Source organism: Falco naumanni, chromosome Z (assembly GCF_017639655.2).
Source record: "Falco naumanni isolate bFalNau1 chromosome Z, bFalNau1.pat, whole genome shotgun sequence".
Lineage (NCBI taxonomy): Eukaryota > Metazoa > Chordata > Aves > Falconiformes > Falconidae > Falco > Falco naumanni.
The window spans coordinates 71545318-71564725 of NC_054080.1; the positions used below are offsets into that span (position 1 = coordinate 71545318).

At 38.9% G+C, this 19408-nt stretch overlaps 2 protein-coding genes across 2 annotated transcripts in view; both read left to right on the plus strand.

Annotated features, from left to right (window-relative positions):
- Nucleotides 1-6598, plus strand: part of FYB1 (FYN binding protein 1) — a 49860-nt gene extending 43262 nt beyond the window's left edge. The window contains exons 17-19 of the mRNA XM_040580266.1: nt 2851-2884; nt 4021-4052; nt 4168-6598. Of these exons, the coding sequence (XP_040436200.1) occupies nt 2851-2884; nt 4021-4052; nt 4168-4190 (89 nt within the window). The 3' untranslated portion in view covers nt 4191-6598. The remainder of the gene's footprint in view (nt 1-2850; nt 2885-4020; nt 4053-4167) is intronic.
- Nucleotides 6599-16220: 9622 nt separating this feature from the next.
- RICTOR (RPTOR independent companion of MTOR complex 2) overlaps nt 16221-19408 on the plus strand; it is a 90591-nt gene continuing 87403 nt past the window's right edge. Inside the window, exons 1-2 of the mRNA XM_040580780.1 lie at nt 16221-16286; nt 16448-16495. Of these exons, the coding sequence (XP_040436714.1) occupies nt 16238-16286; nt 16448-16495 (97 nt within the window). The 5' untranslated portion in view covers nt 16221-16237. The remainder of the gene's footprint in view (nt 16287-16447; nt 16496-19408) is intronic.

Here is a 19408-nt window from a genome sequence, read left to right on the forward strand (position 1 = left end):
AAAGATTTTTTTGTTACTTCCTTGCACATGAAGCCTTCCACTTGATTGTTTACTTAGGAAGCACTTCCATAGCTTCATGCCTCTACTGGAAGTTAAACAAAATTGCAAATTACATTTCAATGTCTTCCCACCTTTTTAAGCAAGGGCTGATGATCTTAGGAACGTATTCTGCTATCACTCATTTTAATTGTTATGAAAATACATGAAATTTCAGAATTGAAACAAGGAACTCATTCTCATTTACCTTCTCAAATTTCTTCTGACTGTTGCGTTGATCTGACCCATGTACATTTTGAAATACACAAAACCTTCAATGTAGTTTCATAGATTTTAATTAAACATTAGGATATAAATGGACTTCAGTGCCTGAAAATGTAAGTTGTGTCCTCTCCAAGCTTTCTTTACACTGTCAGCAAGCAGCTGGTTTGATACACCACAGCTTTGAGTGGTGCTAAGTAATCAAGATGGAGTGTGCTGACCTGCTGCCTTGTCCCGTATTATGGAATCCACATATATATAAATAAATTAATTAGAAACCAAAAGTTTGGACATGTAATTTTGGATTAGTAAATTCAAAATTGTGTGAGATCAGCAGAGGCTGTGTCCCACAAATTTAGGGGCTTTAGGATCAGAAGAACTAGATTGCGTGTTGCAGCAGTAGAAGGACTATCACGTGCACATTTGGCTTGCAAGCAAGCTGTGTTTGTGTGCCATGACCAAAAGTGAAGAAATTTTGCTTTCATGTATTTCACATGAGAAAACTAAATGAAGAAACAGAGAAGATTAGATTAGCCAAATGATTTTAAGTAATTTCCAGGAGGCTTCAAAAGCCCTAGAAATTATTGTCTGCTTAAAGAGGATTTTTAAAAGGTGAGATCTTTAGCGAAAAATCGATTTCCATGCCTTTATCCCTGAATAAAGTCTGAGGGAAGAGAACCAGGCTAAGAATATCCTGAATAGACAGAGCTTTCCCTATGCATACTGACTTGCATTCAGCCTGAGGGAATATGCTGATGACTAAAAATCTGCAGCACTAGTTTCTCTGACTATTGAAGTTTGCCTGCAGTTTAACATTTTTCCTATGCAAAAGTTATAGCAGAATTTATGTAAGTATCAAATCTTCACAACCTTGAAGAGTTAAATACAGGCAAATTAAGCAAATTTTATCTTACATAGCTGCAATCAAATATTGAATACATAGAACTATTTTTTGATTCATGTAATACTTAGTCTTAAATAGAAGCTAAAGCAGTTTAGCATCAAATAAAATATTACATGAAATTAATGCTTTTTTAGGCAAGCTTCTGCTCTAGCACAAGACAGAAGTTTTCTTTCAAAGTCTTCCCAGAGCAAATGGCTAATATACTTTATATATAGCATGTTCTGGAAAAAAGTTATTTACATTTGCAGTTTATATCAATATCTGATATCTACGTATTTCAGGATGGAAATATACCAAGTTAGAATGAATTACACAAATGTTTCTTTATGAAGAAAAGCTGCATATAAGAATCAGTAATTTATTACTATTTGCAGGACTATTTGGGATATTAGCCTTGTCAGATAACATTTCCAAAACTCCATGTAAGAATCATAGGGCATTTTTGTAATTAAAAGCATTGGCCAGTCAAAGGTTGTGATAATTCAGCAGGTTTTGCAAACAGTACTAGCTCATTGTGTCTAATGTCAGTTTGCAAGGGAAGGCTTCACCTACTAGTAAAGTTAATATCTTGAAAAGGGCAATTTCAATTAGAATAAAAGTAGGGTTTGGGTGTAAAAGAGCTTAACACAAAAGATTAGCTTCTTTAGATGGACATTACTGTACATTTAGAAAAAGAAAATATACTTTAATGCCTTGTGTGTCAGAACACTTATATAGTAATTTCAAATATATCATGAGATCACCTTTCTGGTTTAGAACTATCCTAATTTTGTACCAGCATACTAATGTTTGCCTACAAATGCAATTATTTTTATGTATTTCTCTCTGCCTCTATATGTTATACCAATTGGCAAATATTTCAGTAAATATATTTTACCAAAGACAGCAAGTACTTTTCCCAAGAGATTAAATATATTAAAGAAATATATGTGTAGTTTTATCTGATTTCATTAGTAGTGCAACAGAGTAATATAATATTTCACTAGTGAGTAGCTTTTCTAAAGTATTTCTATTCTCTATATAAACAGTTTTATCAATATGATACAGATAATTTTTTTATAACAAATACAGTTAATGATAATTAATTGGTACATACAACTTGAAAGGCATTTTTGTCCCTGTAGGAAACTATACATATTTCTGTTATTTATTATTATAAATACTACTATGTGGTTATTATTATAGCACATTATTGTAGTACAGTTCATGAACTGTACTATATTTTGTGTTAATAGCTGTGGTTTCACACCCCTCTCATGCAACCAGGAAACTCAAATATAAGATGAAAACTTTATCTTGCATGACCTGTGTTACTATTTTCTCCTTTCAGCACTAGTTTTGTACACAATAAAAACTACTGCAACAAAACAACAGAAATGACATTATGTGAATATGTAAAGTATATGGCACAGTAGATACATAACTGGTCTTGGAGCTGCTATAGAATTCTGATTCACTATCTAAGGCACCACATTATACTAAACAAACAAATAAGAATAATTTAAACTCTAATTGGACAGAGCAAAATTTTCCTTGGGTACATATCCATCGTACATTGTTACCCATCTACTATATCTTTCAGTCTGAAATACCTAAAAGAGAAAGACTGTTTCACTACTGCTAGCAACAGAAGAAATAATGTGAATATTTAAATTTAACTTAAGTACATATATATTTCAATTTTACAGATGGCTACGTTCTGAGAAGCAATTTAGTTCAGAAGTAAGTACAAAGTAATGCTTTTGAAAAATTCATTGTAGCACTCAGTTTTGTTCCAAACCCTTTGTTAAATAGAAGTGAAATGTCATTTTTTTTGGTATGTTGTTCTAGACCTGCAAATTGAGTTATTTTATGGAGTTTAGATTTCTCAAGAATTAGGCATGTACATCCATGATGAAAATTTTCCAGGGCCCCATTCCTCATTGTTTAACCATAAACTCTGGTTTAAACCATGAAAAATTACATAAATTAAGCATTATTGGTACTAGAATCTATTGCTGAACTGCATATTAATGTGATTATGTGTACTGATGCCATTTTCAAATGTCTAACAGAAACAGACCATTTTTTCTTTAGGTTTGTTTTTATTTCAGTGTTATTGGGATTGAGCAGATTTGGCTCAGTGTTGCTCCAAATAATTGCACGGAGTTCAGCATTTCGGTTTTATTCCAAAACTTGTTAAGACAAAGCTTTTACATTTCCTTCAAGGGGCTTTAAGTTACAGCCTTAAATATCAAATCAGACGTCACTTTTAGAATGGAGGCCTGCAACTGTATGATTTATATACTTACATATATAAATAGCCTTACTGGCTTCCACGGGCCTGTTCATGTATCTAAGTAACATATTTTGAAAATTCCTATTCATGAAGCATGTATCATTTATAAACATTACCTAAACTCATTATCTAAAAAGCTGCTCCTCCAAAACCATTACAGCATTGCCAAGTACAGAAACAAATAACAATTTTAAGGGCATAGTAATCTTTTTTACTTATCTTTTCTGGTTTTCATTTAAAAAAAACCAGTATATAGTTTTTCATGGTAATATCTCTATGAGTTTGTTAGAACAGCTACTTAAAAACTGAATTTAAAAATCCAACCTTTTAATAAAGCAAGCCTTTCACATTAGAAAGAAGTGCATCCAGCTCTACCCTTCACTGAAAATTGTTTGATCTGACCATCTTGCTCGATGCTGTTCTGTTATCACAAAGGTTGCACTTTCCTAATTAGCAAATTAATTACTTGATAGCATGTCTGCACCACACTGCTATATTATTTTGTATCTGCATGCAAATAGTAATATATATCTGATGTGTCAATTTTTAAATACATTATTTTTATTTTTTTAACTTACAGTGATGGAGAGATTTACGATGATATTGGTGATGGTATGTTGAACATTTCAAACAGTACAATAACTATATTCAACTACATCAAATAACTTTGACCCTGAGTCGAGGTACTATACAATACTAATACTTTTGTATTTTATTTCCATTTCAGATTGCATCTATGATAATGAGTGATGCAGAATTCTATGCAAGAGCCTCATTGAAGATCCAAATCTATTTCAGACTTTCTAATGGTGAAAGCAAGAGAAGTCACTAAAGCTGATCCCAAGTTAATTGGTTACTCTCTTCTAAATGTACAGTTAACCTGTTTTAGGATTTCAGGGTTCTTTCATGCCTTGCTTTCTTTGACATTCATATTGCAATTTATCTGAGCAATTAAAATTCTGAAAACATGAGCTAAAGTTAAGGTTATAATTTTACACTTTCTTTCCACATTTGTGACAGTCCATGTAAAAAACAGTTCTTCGATTAGCTATACTCAAAGAGGTCAGTTCAGGGCTATGAAAGATACTGAGGTCAACAAACCCAGGGAACAGGTTTTACTCTGGTTCTGGTCTATTAGGCACCAGAGACTGCCACTCCAGGGAGGACAGTATCCTGAAAAGAAATGCTTCCTTTGGTGATAACATCCTGTTGTGAAAACAGGAAATCAAAAGTGAGCATCACAGAAGGCAGTATATAGCTGACCTGCCATTCTAACTGCAATAGCGTTAGCTACACTGACATGTACCATTACTGCTGAAGTTTCTTTTCCTGTGTTAAACTGATGGTAGAATATCATTCTCTAAAACTTATTTGACCATTTTGTAAAGTACTTTTTGAACAGTATTAATAGTATGATAGTAATAGTGTTATGTTACATACAGCACTCTCAGATATAAACCGCAGAACAGTCTATAGTATAGTGTTGTTCAGAACATTTAGGTTAAGATTTAGTTCTCATTTAGTTTGAAGATTTCTCATTTTTGTCACTAGTAATTTAGGCATTAAAATGAACCCACAAACTAATGATAAACTGGTTGGAAAAGACTTCTAGACTAAACATATATGAATATTTATCAGACCATTTTGAGAATATCTTTTTCTTCTAAGTAATATATTTTACACTAGACTTGGCTAAATGGGAGTATAGAAATTAAACATTTCTGTGCTTATCCATTGTAGAAATAACTTTCATTCCTAAAGATAAGTGGTGATGCTCTTCTCTGAGTGAGCAAGTAGCAAATCGAAGTACAATGAATGGATGAATCAAAATAATAAAAATATCACTTTGAACTTACATAGTAGGACTCACTGGAAATCAAAAGATATTTACAGTGAACTCCTAATAAAGAGGGTGAACATGTGCAGAAAATGGAACATGTATTTGTAATGCTTTTGCTGTACTGCAAGATAATCAAAAACCTGTAACAACCAACGTGGTTGGATCAGTGCAAGTAACTCTTCTTGATAATCAAGTCTTCTATAATCCTCAAGGTATAAGTAAGGTACACCATGCAAGCCAGTGCAGTGCAGCAAGCTAACAAGTTTAACTTACAAACAAAAAATTTTTAACTCTCTTGAAGTCAGTGAGTTTTGGTCTTACCTTCAGCGGAGCTGACATTTCACCTTAGACAAGCTCCTTCTATTGGTGGTTCAAAATACAGTAAAACTGCAAGGAGTGGTGCATTGCTATGGGGATATCAAATATAAAATTAACTGTAGAACTAATGGCCTATAAGCTATTTTATACTGTATTTAAAATCACCAATAATACACTGAAAAGCTATATGCAGACCTGAGTTTTCTGTTCTATATTTGCTATTCAACCAGCATCCAGGCATACAAATACCAATTTTATGTGTAAGCATCAGCACCGAACTTTAAAATATGATCTTGTATATTAAGTATAATGAATGTGGCTTGACTATTTGGCTGTGTTGCTGCTGGTGGTTTACTCATTTTTCGGGAGCATTCGAAGAGGGTATCTGCATCAAATTAGTGATATGCCAAAGAAGTGAGAGGGAACACAGGCATTTAGAAATATACAACCATTTGTCATTAAACAAAAAGACAAATAGTTTTACGTTTTACACAGTTAAATCTCAAAAAAAGTCTGTGTTAAATTCTAACCTATGTGCCCAGTCTTGTTTTAGTTTCAACCGACAGCAGAACTTCATGTGTTATAGTAAGGCAAAGGAACTTTCCTTTTGAATGTAGTTTATCTCGTATTAAAGGACTGCAGTAGAAAACACAAACCTCTTTTGTCTCCCTGAAAAAGATGTTAATTTTATTCTTTATGAGATTTTTCAGTTATACATTCTTAATAGCTTTTCCATATTCTTAGCCTTAATGTGTTGTAGGTACTGTATTTCCTTACTGATTATGCTGACTGAATTGGTTGTATGATGCATTAAATCAACAAAAGAAATAATCATAAGATACTTTAAGCTAAAAATCAAATATAATGTGATTGTTACTGTAAGGTACTGCACACTGAAAAATTACTGGTATCGTATATTCTTTCTTTTCATTATTTTACCAGTGCTGTTCACTGCCTCCATTTATTTCTTCTAAATAAAAGTGTGCTTTCTGACAAGAAATATGAGTGAACTATTTTCCGCTAAAGTAGAACAAATGTAGCTGAAAAATAACTTCCCAAAATTATCACTGAGCAGCTGACAGAGTGAAAATCAACTTTATTATTGCTGCAAAGGCAGGAGAAATACAGTGTGGCATTTTTTTGTTGGTAATTACTATCCAGAAAAAAAAATGTAAGCAGAAAATCTTCCAGGCAGGAAAATCTATTCTTAGGAAATTTAATAAAGTTAGTATTTTTGAGGGTTTCTTGCCTCTAATTTATTCTATTATCTTTTAAAAGTCATAAAAAAAGAAAAGGAAAGCTGTTCTCTCTCTTGATATTTTTCCCATTCCAAACTCAGTCTATAATCCTAGTGTATTTAGCTGTGCCTGCTAAAACATTCAGCAGTGAAAATACAAAATATTGACATAAAGATTACAGTTCAGCATCAACTCCCCCGTTAAGGTAAACAGAGCTGGTTTCCATCTGTGTTGTACTTCTATGCTGTCCCAGTACACAGGCTAAGCAAAACCAAAGCTGTGAGAACAAAAATTGACTTCTCTAATTCAGGAGCTTTAGAGCATTTCGCTGCTGTTACTGCAGGCTCCGGACTGCAGGAATGCAGCTGATCTCCCAGGCATTCCTGTGTAAGAGGTTTATGTTCTCAATCCACATAATTTCAGATCCTTTGGCTACGCCTCCTATGGTGGTAACAAAACCCTCCTCTATTTGGGATCTTATTGCATAATCCACTTCAACTGTGAAGATCAGTGCTTTAGTAAGGGGAAGCAAATTCAGTGGAGGAACCTAGATTCACTGTGTGAATTAGATTACCCATTACAACTACATTATTTCATGACAGACACAGGGTAAGCATGTGTGTGTTTATAATTTATGTCAAATAAGACAGCTTCTGAGGAAATTAATGAACCCGTAAAAGCATATCTTTATATCTTTCATACAGCAGCCTCAGACCATCCTACATGGAAAGGCTTTTGCGTGTAGCTTCACCACAGACCAAAGCACTCAAATGCAAGGATGTACAAGAAATTAGTTTGTATTTGCACAGCCTCTGTTTTGCCTCCTTGTGTGAATACGTATTTAACCATGAGTGCAGTCTATAATTTCACAATGGCTCAGTATTTTTCTTCCCAGGATCCCCACCTCATTTAGTGCATGGGCTGGGTAAGAGTTAACAGAAAAGGTAGTTGTTCAGCCCTGCCCATTCAGTTTCTGGCCACTTGTTTATTTAGGGCAAATCTTCCCAAGCCTATGCTGCACCCAACATTATTAGTTACTCATGGCATTCATCACAAGATGTTTCAGATTCCCGTGAAGAGGAATGGATTTATCTTGTGAGGCAAGAAAACATTTTATCCCCATTTTTAATGTATGAAAGGAAGGCACCAACACAGAACTGTTTGTGGCACATATCCATTGATCCTGGCTATAAAACCAAGCTGCTAAAGCTAAAGTAATTATATTTTTAGTACTTGCCTTGATTAGGACTCTCGCTATTTTCTCTTCCTTTTCTTTGCCTCTACTTGTGGTTAAAAAAGAGAGAAAACACCTCACATTTTAAAAGTATTCATTCATTCACATTCAAAAGTATACATTCAAAACATGTATTTTAAATGTACCATGTTTACAGCAGTAAAAAGGGGGCAGATAAAATTTAAGTTAAATTTATAGTTTAGTTTATATTCTGAAACTTAATAAAAACTGGTGACAAATTCTAGAATTGAGTGATGTACGTCATTACCTCCACTTGCAGACATCATCTGCTGTCTCCCAGCTCCCATGTCAACAGGAAGTTCGTTAGCATGGTTTTGAGTCAGTACTACAGCTTCCGCCAGAATTAAATCCTTGCATACGGTCTGGGGATACACCAGGCTGAGACAACCAAACCAGTTCTGAAAGAATTAACTTATTTGTCAGAAGCCATTCAGCCAGGGTAGCAGCACAGGCCCCCAAGCCCTCCACCTTAACTACTTAACCTGTCTAAGAAACAAGGTAGTAGTGCAGCTGAAGCGTCATCCTAGGCAGGTTCCAGCATCCTAGCCAGCAGGCAGATGTCTCTGTGCCAGTTAGGTCAGCCACAGTACTGCAAAATGTCACAACATGTTGCAGCCTTGTGCAGAGCAGCAGTTGGTAGCCCCAGGTCCCTTTCTTTGCCTGGATGGAGAAAAGTTACAATGATTTCACAAAGCCTTTCCTCTATGTGTTTCATTCTAGCTGGCTGGCTCCTGAACATATGTAGAATTTGTTAAATTATTTATATTCACCTCTGTTTAAGGCACTTTGAGAAAGAGGATTAAGCTGTTATTAAATGTATAGAGTTTCTTGCTCAAGACTTTTTACATTATGGGCCTTGTTGAAAAAAAATATTGACGTTTATTTTCTCTCTTAACACAGAGACACATAAATATTGCTTAAACTTCAAATGTTCACTGTTAGGTGCAAAGAAAGTTTGCAAAATGTCAAAATAAATGTGAATGAAATGTGAATTAGATGGATAGCAAGGGTTTTAATAAACATTATACATCCTACAGCTCAATCGTCCTGAGACAGAAAAAGAAAAGAAAAATCAGCATTGGCTTTTTTCCCTGCCTTTTAATTCTTTTTTTTTTTTTTTTTTGGCCTGATTCCTGATTTTGAAGTTCTTAGCATGAAAAGCTGCCTGATCCTTCATTTGCGTGTGGATGCACTTCAGGTGGAAAATGTACACAAAACACAGACACAGAATCCAGGGCTCTCATCCCCTTTTTTTGCTCATAGAAGGGACACCCTGCCAAGTTCCCTTCCCTTCTGGATCTCAGCTTCTTTCATATTCTCCTATCCTGGACAATGCCATTACACACCTTTCAGCTAACACAGGTAAGACCAGTTTCTTCTTCTGTTCTGATCCAAAGACATCTGTATTTTTTTGTTGTCACTGCCTACTTTCACCATTTGAGATGTTCGCTATACTCTTCTACTTGTTTTCTCAATTACTTCCCATTCCCTACAATTCCTTTTTCCCTTGATCCTCTGACCACGGTGTTCTCTTCTTTGCTTTTCTGTTTCCTTGTTCTTTTCTCTTTTTGTCCTTTCCAGTTGTTCTCCTGCTCCTGCTTTCCTGCCTTGGGCACTTTCATTTTTATCCCATGTTTAAAAGCTGCTCTGTTCAAATGCTCATTTTTTGTGCAAGATTGCTAACACTGTGGGTGACACCAGCAGAGGTTTTATTTCTCACCAACCACTAAGAGTTACTATTCTTGTATCTTTTATTCTATGCTGCTTATCCCATTGCATTTAAAATCAGGACAAACATACCTTCCTTCTGCCCTCAGTATTTGACGGAGTTTTTTTCAGTACTTAAGTCAGGATTCTATATATAGGTAAATGCTACTACGGCCAGTTTAAATTAAAAAAATCAAAATGTTTTCTGTCACATGCCTTTTTCTGCTCCTATATTCATAGCAAGCTACTTGCTACTGGCCATGTGAAGAGACTGAAGCCTGTTCTAATGATATCCACTGACTGCTGAGCATCTCAGATATCCAAATATTTCAGTACGGATACCATGATATATAACAGCACTGCTATTAAAAAGTTAGCCAGCCTTTGTCAGCCAGTGCCCAAAGAAAACTTTAATGGGCTTCTATCAGGTTTTAAAAAGAGATCATGAAGACTTACGAAAAATAGTTTCTGCTGCCATGTGGATTTTGAGTAGGATGATGATAAGTTACCTTTACACACAGCTTCAGCACTATTACTGGTATTTATTTGGACTGAAACACTTAACAGCTGTGGTTTTTTAACATTTTTTTCCTCAGGTCTAATTAATATGCCAACCATACACAAACTCAACGCCTGTTGCTTTTCACAGCTTCAATAGGATTATGCAGTGCAGAATGCTGTGAAAAATCTTACATGAACGGGTGCCTAAATATGAGGTTGCAGTAATTAACAATCTAGTTAGCAACCAGCCCAATTAATCAGGAAGATCTGTTGCATCACTTGACATTCTGTTATTTTGCAGCTGGTTGTTGTTGCTTTAGTATGATACTTATTGCTACTCTTGCATAATTTTCTGCTATGCACTATATGTTCATTTTTTTTAATTTCTTCCATTACTGGACACTGAAGAAATATTAACTTTTTACCTAGTTGCAAATAATTCAGATTTTTTCAATAGCTTTTATTTCTAGCTGGATTTAAGGGTACTGTACTAGCGAATCGACTTAGATTATGCTGTTTTCCAAAATCAGAGCAATTCCAGAAACAAAATATTTACTGAGCTAAAAATTGTGTTAGGATTTTTTTTTTCTTTTAGCCAAATGATCTCACTTTTGTAAACTGATACATGAAATATTATCTACTGAACTTCTTTTCCATAAAAATATATGTAGAAATACATTTATTGGATTGTATTTGAAAGGGCTGGCATAGGGAAATATTAGGAATATACCACATGAACCAGAAAAGCAGTTATACGCCCAAAAAGCAAATGCAGTGGAAACAGCCTCCCTGGGGAACAAGCTGCAAATTGCCCCTTGCTTCTTCTCCAAGCTGCTTAGCGAACATGAGACCAAAAGGCATGAATCAAAAATCTAAAAAAATACTCAGCATCCACCTACACCTAGTGGTTACACACTAGGGTCCTCTTTGCTTGCTTATTCTCTGCACTGTCCCAGTCTGAGCAGTCTGGCAACTCACCCCATGCCTGTAACCAAATGCAGCCCAGGCACTATAGGTACATCTATACTAGTCACTTCACACAGTGCTAGGGAACATCCCTGGGCATCAGACCTTGATGGCCTTTGCTGTCCCATTGGCCAAACCGGACAGTTTTGGCTCAGGACCAGTGCAAGGCTGTCCAAAGTTGGCCAGCATGTATTTACAAGATCTCCATGTAACCAATGCCCTCCCCAAGCGACCCCATGAGCCAGCTGGGTTCCCAAGGCAGCAGATGTGGGTACGATGCAATATCCATGTTTTCACATTGCACTTGTGTTTCAGGACCTCTGTACTTCCCAGTATTCCAAATTCTGCTGGATTTTCAACCAAGCTGTGGCCACATCCACAGTGTCTCAGATCCTCTGGCAGGGCCCAGGACAAAGAGACCCTGTTCCCAGAAGGCAGCTGATTTTATACACAGGAGGACAGACTTTTCCTATTTCTGCTTGTTGCTGCATTATAAAGATACAGGACACAAATCTCAAGAACAGCTCACTAAAGGACTTTGATTTCTGTAGATTAAGCCAGAGCTAGTAGTGTCACCTTTTTCTCCTCATTTCCTTTCCTGCATCATCTGAAGACTCAGACTTTCTAATCTTGCAGCCCAAGCCTCTCCCTAGCAGATCCTAGCACCTTCCACTGCGTTACAGGCACACAAGCACTGAGCTGCCGCTGCATCCTCCCACAGACTGCTCTGTATCACTGAGCGGAGATGTGGTGTGCAGGCTTTTACTGCCTCACATCCACTACGTAGCACTCGGAGGTCTGAAATACCAGTGAGTGGCTGCCATGGGCCAGGCATTGTGCAGGTCTGCTTTAGCAGCTGTATGTTACTTCAGTGACCACTGGTAATACAGAGCTCCCAGTAACTTAATTTAATATTATGCATTTGCCCAGCTGCTAAAAATGTGCTGATGAGCTGGATTTGGATGTCCCAAACTGTAGAACTTCTAAACCGAATGCCCACCAATGCCTGCTCTTGACCTGACTCTGAGCTGCTGCTGAGGTAAACGTTTTTTACATAAGAAAAAACAGGTCAAGTGATTCTTGCAATATCAAACGGACAAACCAGTACCTGGTGATCTTTGGTGCAGACCTGTTTGTCTATTGTATCTGGCCACTGATCAACTTCTGAGATACTTCATTCAATCAGTGATGGCTTCTTTATACCTTCCTTTTTTATACCTCTGTTGCCAATATTTCTTGGCTGCAGAAAATAGCTCATGTCTCTCTCATCCTTTCCTAAGCAGTTTAATGGGCTTCATGTGAAGGAAAAAATGAAAGAGTGATTACAAAAATTCTTGCTAACAGTATAGAGATAGCAACAGATGCAATGATTTATTTTAAACCTTTTGATCCCATTTACTAGGTTTTCCCCTTTTTCTGTTTGTCCCAATATCGTTCAGGATTTATCATCTATCTAAAGCAAATTTTATGACATTGCAAATTAAGGAAGAGTGTTACAAATAAATTTGGATAAGACAAAATTCTCAACAACTACAAATCATTGTAGCTCAGTTAAATTCAATACTCTAATTTCTTACCTGAATAGCTTGATTCAATTTTATATTTTTTCTTCTTTTATATGTGTATAAAGGTTAGGCTGCAGCTGGTGTAAACTGCACATCCATATTTGTTTCCATGGAGTTCTAGCAATTTAAGCTTGTTAAAGCTCTGCTCCTAGCTTGTTCCTCATACATGTATTTATTTCTTCATTTGACCCTAAACAAGTGGAAAGCTCTTAGACCTTTATACTAGATTTTTAAACTTGAAGATTTACAACTGACATAGTAGTATCCTCTACAGCATATTGCAAAACCCTGTTTGGTGTATAAAAAGGCTGTCACTGGCAAAATCCCACACATCAGGGGGCAAAAGGGACAATCTTCTGATTTGAGAAGGACAGAACAAAGCAGTTTCTTCAGGAGGCCTTTACATGTACATGCAAAAATGTAGCTCTAGCTTTAAAAGCCCCTATCCACCACTGAAAAGGCAGAAACATGTTAACACAGTTTCAAAAGTAACCCCCCTCTGCAAACCTCCAGATGACACTGGAGGTTTTTTGTTGTGTTCTCTTATATCAAAGCAAACAATTCTCTTTTCAGGCTGTGTCCCTAGCTTTATATTTACTTACCTATATAAAGTTCTAGTCACGTAAAATTATAAACTAAGAAGTAAAATCGAACTACTCTGATTCTCCATTTGGCCATTAACATATCTTTTCTTTGATTTAGAGTGAGTTATTGCAATTTAGACACTGAAAGACAAAGTTTATAAATCAAAGACTCTGCCTTACACTGGATCAACTGTAATTTGTAACACAGACAAGCCATCAGACCAGTGAAGAGGTTAATTTTCTCTTTAGTATTGATCTTCCCCCTTCCAAATGGACAAAATAGCCTTTTTTTTTCAATCCCCCTCTATGTTTCTCCTCTCCTGCATACTCAGGAGCAGTGACTGATGAAAATGTGTAGAAAATTTGATAGGTAGAGAAACTTTATAATTTTTTAATTAAACTGTTGTGTTTCTTTCCCCACATCTAATGGGAGAACGGAACATTGGAAAAGCTCCAAAAATAGATCCCAAAATGTCTTCTCTCACAGGGTGAGGGCCACTCATACTAGTGATGATCATGACATTTTAAGGGTCAGTCTCACTTTGCAACATGCTCTTTTGAAATCTATACTTATTTGGGAGGGGGGGGGGGGGGCAAGGAGTGAGCTCCCATCTATCTAAATGATAGTTAAGGCTAATGCATACTTGCTATTTTCCATTTTACCATTACAAAACCTTAAAAATCTAATGTTCCTTCTTTTTTTTTCTCCCCCAACTGTGGCAAATATTAATCAAACTACCTTCAACATAGCCTTATGGGTTACCACTTACAACTGACATTACGACATTATTTTGTGTTTTGTGATCAAAGACCACCTTGATTTGGTCTGCATAATTCAATATAACCAGGGGGCGAAAAAAGGAACAGAAAACTGAAGCCCAGCAAATTAAGTGAAATATTTTGATTATTAAAGGGTATCTGCAGGAACAAATCTGCAAAATAATACTCCGGAGTTTAAACATTACTCCTTTCTTACTCTTCCTTGTTGGAATAAGATATTCCAGTTTTTTAAAAGACATAATCTCTCTGACTTCGTATCTGTAAGGGAGCTAGTGCTGTATGGCACTGGCCATGTAGCAGGAGGGTCCAAAGCATTTTACATGCAGATTACAAATTCACATCCAATCCAGAAGTTTAATAGTGAGCCAACACTTAGTGGTGCTTCAGAGCTTATGTGAAATTAATTAGTCTCAGCAGAATTTGTAGTAAACAGGTTACAACATTACTATCACAAATATCAGTTAATTTGGCATTTTCAGGAAGTCAAGTGTTCCTTGGACATGAAATTTTAAAGGACAGCCATGAAGCATATTGATGAAACTGTTTAAGGAAATTTGATGCACTATGATCCAGTGTTATGGATGGATGAGATTTTACCATTTAGACCTTTTAATTCTGAAAATCTGGTGTTCCTCAAGAACATTAGTTTCGTATTTAATATGCAAAAATCAAAATAGGATAATCGTTGAAAATCACATTTTAAATTAAACATACTTGGCATAATCCTATTAGCAAGATTCTTATATGCGTGTCATGAATTGATATGCCAGAAAGTTTTTGTACTCTGGATTTACAAATAATTAATCTCCTACATCAGTACAAATGTTTTAAAAGTGCACTAATCAGTGTAAAAACTAATTTACAATTTTTGAGATGAAACTTAATGGTCGCAAATACTTAATAGAACTAGATTTTTACAAGTAGTGCAGGATCTGAATTAAAAGACCTCCACAGAGAGAAGGGAAAACTCACAAGTGCAAAATGATTGACTACGGAACAGGAAAACAATTACCTGCCCTTGTGAAGCTATTTTTTTATACAGCTGGCTATTTCTACACTTCAATTCAATTATTATTTGCTGGTTTTGTTCCTGAGAATTTGGCAAGTGTAGTTGCAAGAAATTGCCTTGTCTACGGCTGTCTGAAGTGTCAGGGCATGATGGAAGGTGTTACCTGCCAATTTATTTTTTTTTAATACATACGCTTATCTTATTACCCAAGTGTAACAAATATCAAGGCAATAAACAGATCAATATTTGAGGCTGCTGACGGACTCGCTGCACGCAAATCAAGAAAGCAATGAAAAGGTTGTTTGGGTTTTTTTTTTTAATTACTTCACGTATTAAAAAGCAGAGTACAGGAAACATTCGGTGTACAAAGCTAACGGTCACGACGTATCCGCATGAGCGACCATCTCGTCACAAGGCAAGTGAAGCTCAAAAAAGGAAAATTCAGCAGGCAAACCTCATAAAAACAAAACCAAAAGTAATTTCACTTGACAGACCAAAACCTTCAGATGTGGTGACGGAGCAGTAATATAGGAAGCCAGTTGCCAGCAGGGCGAGCTCTTCAGGAAAAGGAAGCGTTTCGCCTCGTTTTCTGGCGCAGCGGTGAAGCCCCCTCAGACGCCCCTTGGTTCCCGCCACACTCCTTCGCCCTCAGCCTTGGTCTGTGCGGGCCGAGGTGCCGGAGGAGAAGCCCCCCACAGCCCCGTCCCGCTCCCCGCCAGCACCCACGCCGAGCCGCCGGCAGCCCGGGCAGGCGGAGGCCTCCACCCCCCGCCCGGGGAGGCTGAGGATTAGCAGCCGTCACCCGCCCCCGCAGTACTCCAGCCCCCTCCTCGGAGCCGCCGGGCGCCGCTGCGACACAGGAGAGCGGTCACGGCCAAACAGCGGCCGCCCAGCCGCCTCCCACGCCCGCCCCCTTCCCGCCGGCGGCGCGCGGCACGGTGGAGGGAGGGGGCGAGGCGGCGCCGGCGGCTCCGCGGGCTTCTCCTCGCGAGAGCGGACGAGGTTTCCGGTGTTGTGACTGCGGGGCCGTAAACATGGCGGTGAGTCTCCGCGCCCGCTCGTTGCGGCACCTCCGCATCCGAGGTAAGGGGCCCCGGGCACGCCGCGGCGGTAGGCTGGCCCCTTGCTGGCTCCCGCAGCACGCCGGTGCCCAGCCGTCCTCTCCGCTTCTTTCCTCCCTTCCTCCTCTTCCGGCTCCTTCCTCCCCGCCAGCCTAACGCGCTTCTCTTCTCCCGTCCCCGTAGGTCGGAACGACAGCGGCGAGGAGAACGTCCCCCTCGATCTCAACCGAGGTAGGGGGCGGGGGTCGGTGGGCCGGGGGTCGCCGCCAGCCCCTCGCTGCGCGTCCGCGGCGGCGGAGGGGGAGCCGCCGGCGGCGAGGGGCCTGGCGCTCCAGAGCGGCCGCGGGGGCTCCGTGAGCGGTGGGGGGCGGCGGAGAGGGCGCGGGGCGCGGGTGCCCTCCGTCAGTGTGCTGCCCGGCGGCCTGTAGTGAGCGGAGCTGCCCGTAGGTGGAAGCCTCCCCTCAGCCCCGCCGGCTACGGGCACCACGGGGCCGTGCCGGGGCCGCGGGGCTGGCCTCCCCCGGCCACAGGCGAGGGGAGCCCCTGCGTGCGGGCCGAGGCCGCTCGGCCGCTCCTGGGGCAGTTTTTCAGAGGAGGTCGTTGCTTGGGGACGGGGCTGTTGGCAGCGCCCGTTCCGCAGCGGGGCCGCCCGCGCCGCTCCTTTCGGCCCAGCTGCCGGGGCTCCCTCCCTGCGGCCGAGGCTCCGCTCGGCGGGTCGGGGAGCGCCTCGGCGGAGGTGGCAGCTCCTGCCTCCATCCCTTGTGTATCCCTGCCTGCCCGGGTCGGCTGGCCACGGTGCTTACCGCGACTCTCTTGCTGTGACACCAGAAGGCACTCATCTGCCGTTTGCTTCTTTAACTGCTCCAAACATTCCCGACTGCGCTTCAGGTGTATGGGGGGGATAAGAGGAAGGAAGGAACAATAACATCTGCTACACACTTAACTAATTTTGGATCAGACAAATAGGAACTATTTCCTTACCCAAATGTATAGTTCATCTTGCCTTGCAGAGGGCTAAGGTAAGGGTTAGACTCTCCCAAAGAGCCGAGTAAAATGCAGAAAACAAACTGGCCCACTAGAAGCAATGATCTTCCCTGGGGCAGAAGGTCTTGGTCTGGGGTAGGGAATAGAGTTGATGTCTGTGATATAACTGTGCTGCTTCAGGAGTTCCAGGACTGCTGCTATCCCTGAATAGATCCATTTTATGAGGAAGTAGGCAGGGAACTGACAGAATCAATGATGTAAAAGTAGAATGTGAAATGTGGAGGAAGTACAAATACTAGCAGCATCAATAAGTTTTTCAGCTTAGTAAGAGGCTGTATCAACAATTACACTTCTTCTTCCCCCGCCCCCCACCCCCACCCCCCAAGCCTTGTTTAGAATTTTTTTTGTTAAGCAGTTTTACCATGGGCTGAAGGTTCTCTCTTGTGTATATGTATCATATTTACAAGTGTATTGTAGTTCCTGGGAAAAGTGCTGAGGATTTTTCAGTGTAAGGAAACAGGTCTCTTCCCACCCTGCCTCCAAATGGACATGATTGCTTTAGTGAGACACTGTCTTTAAAATAAAGTGAAACTTCTCTCAACGAAATGTGGGACAAAGGCCTTAACAGTTCAAACACATGATGCAATTATTACTGTAAGCAGTGTCACCTGTTTATGTAACTTACAGAATCAGGGTTTTAATGAATGGGCTCAGTAGGGTTTTTTAATGTTGTCTAGCATACTGAAGTGTTTTTGGTAAGAAAGAACTATATACAAAACTTAAATGCTGGAATGGTATTTTTTAGATGTGGTCTGTTTGAAACCTTTTACTCAGAATTTGATAGGCAGCTATCATTATGATACTGATTTTTGCCATGAGGTGTGTTTAGCCACATACTGATTCCATGAGACATGTAGTAGCAGCAGTATAACTACTTTATGTGTATCATATTGTAAAGGATGCTGTCATGTAAGACGCAAAGTAAATTTTAATTCAAGTGGGAAAAAAAAAGGCGTTCTGCACTGTGACTGTATATAGCCTTTGCTTCAAAAAAATTAATAAATTGTTGTGGTGGTTGCAGTTGAATAAGAAGCTGCTTTTAAATTTAGTTGTGAACCCCTTATGAAAAAAGTGAGGGGTTTAGGGTAGTAGTCAGAGAAGCTACAGCTGACTGATCAGTAATCATATAGCTATCCATGGTAGGTATTAACTTCATTTTAAAGAGAAAACAGAAGTGGAAAGAAGTCAAGATGCTAACTAAGCTAGATAGATGATTACTTGGTTTCCACACTGAACACAATGAATGTTTGTTTTTTCAACTGTTACAATAGTTATGTAAGCAATTAGTTTAAGTATTTTAAATTGTTACCCTAATTCTGTACTAATAATACACTGTTTTGATTCACTGTGAGCGAATCACATAGTTTTCCACAGGGATTACGTTTTCAGTAACTTGAAAGAATATTCTAATGTCTTTTGTTTCCCTGGACAACTGAACTTTGTGTTGATTAATATGAAATAGCTGATTTGGGCAAAGTAGAGAAGCACCATAAACAATGCCTAAGCCATATGTTTCTGGTTACAGTGGTGTCCTTATTACAATCGTGAAATTATATTGGTATTACTTTGTTTTAAATTTATTCCTATTATTAATGGCTTGATGAACATGACAGCCTATAAAAGTCAGCCCTTCACTGGTCCATACCTGTGGACTATATGCTAACAATGCTTTTTTCACATAGAAGACCAGTATTAAGGATTAAGTATTTCAGAAGTAAGAATAGATGCAGGGATGGTGCTGTCTGTGTTTGTGCTGCTTTGGTTCCTCCTTCTTCCTGGCTTTTTGTGCAGTAAAGCTTGGGGAGTGCTTTGCTACTTGTAGAGCTGATCTAGCTTTCTTGGCGTGCTTTTTGTTAGCTCTTTTCTCTGCTGCTGTAGTATGAGGGTTACCCATGTTTTTCCAGAAGACAGCATGTTGTCCTGTTATGTATTTTGGCCATGGCTGGTATAGAAGGTTTTTACTCTTTGGAGCTTCTTAGTGCTCAGTCTTTTTAAAAATATTGTTTATGAAAGGCATTTGATATGATGATATATTGTATGTGTGTGTTAACTCTCCAAGTTGAGCCTGGTTAAAGATGATAATGTGAAGTCTGTGGTTTG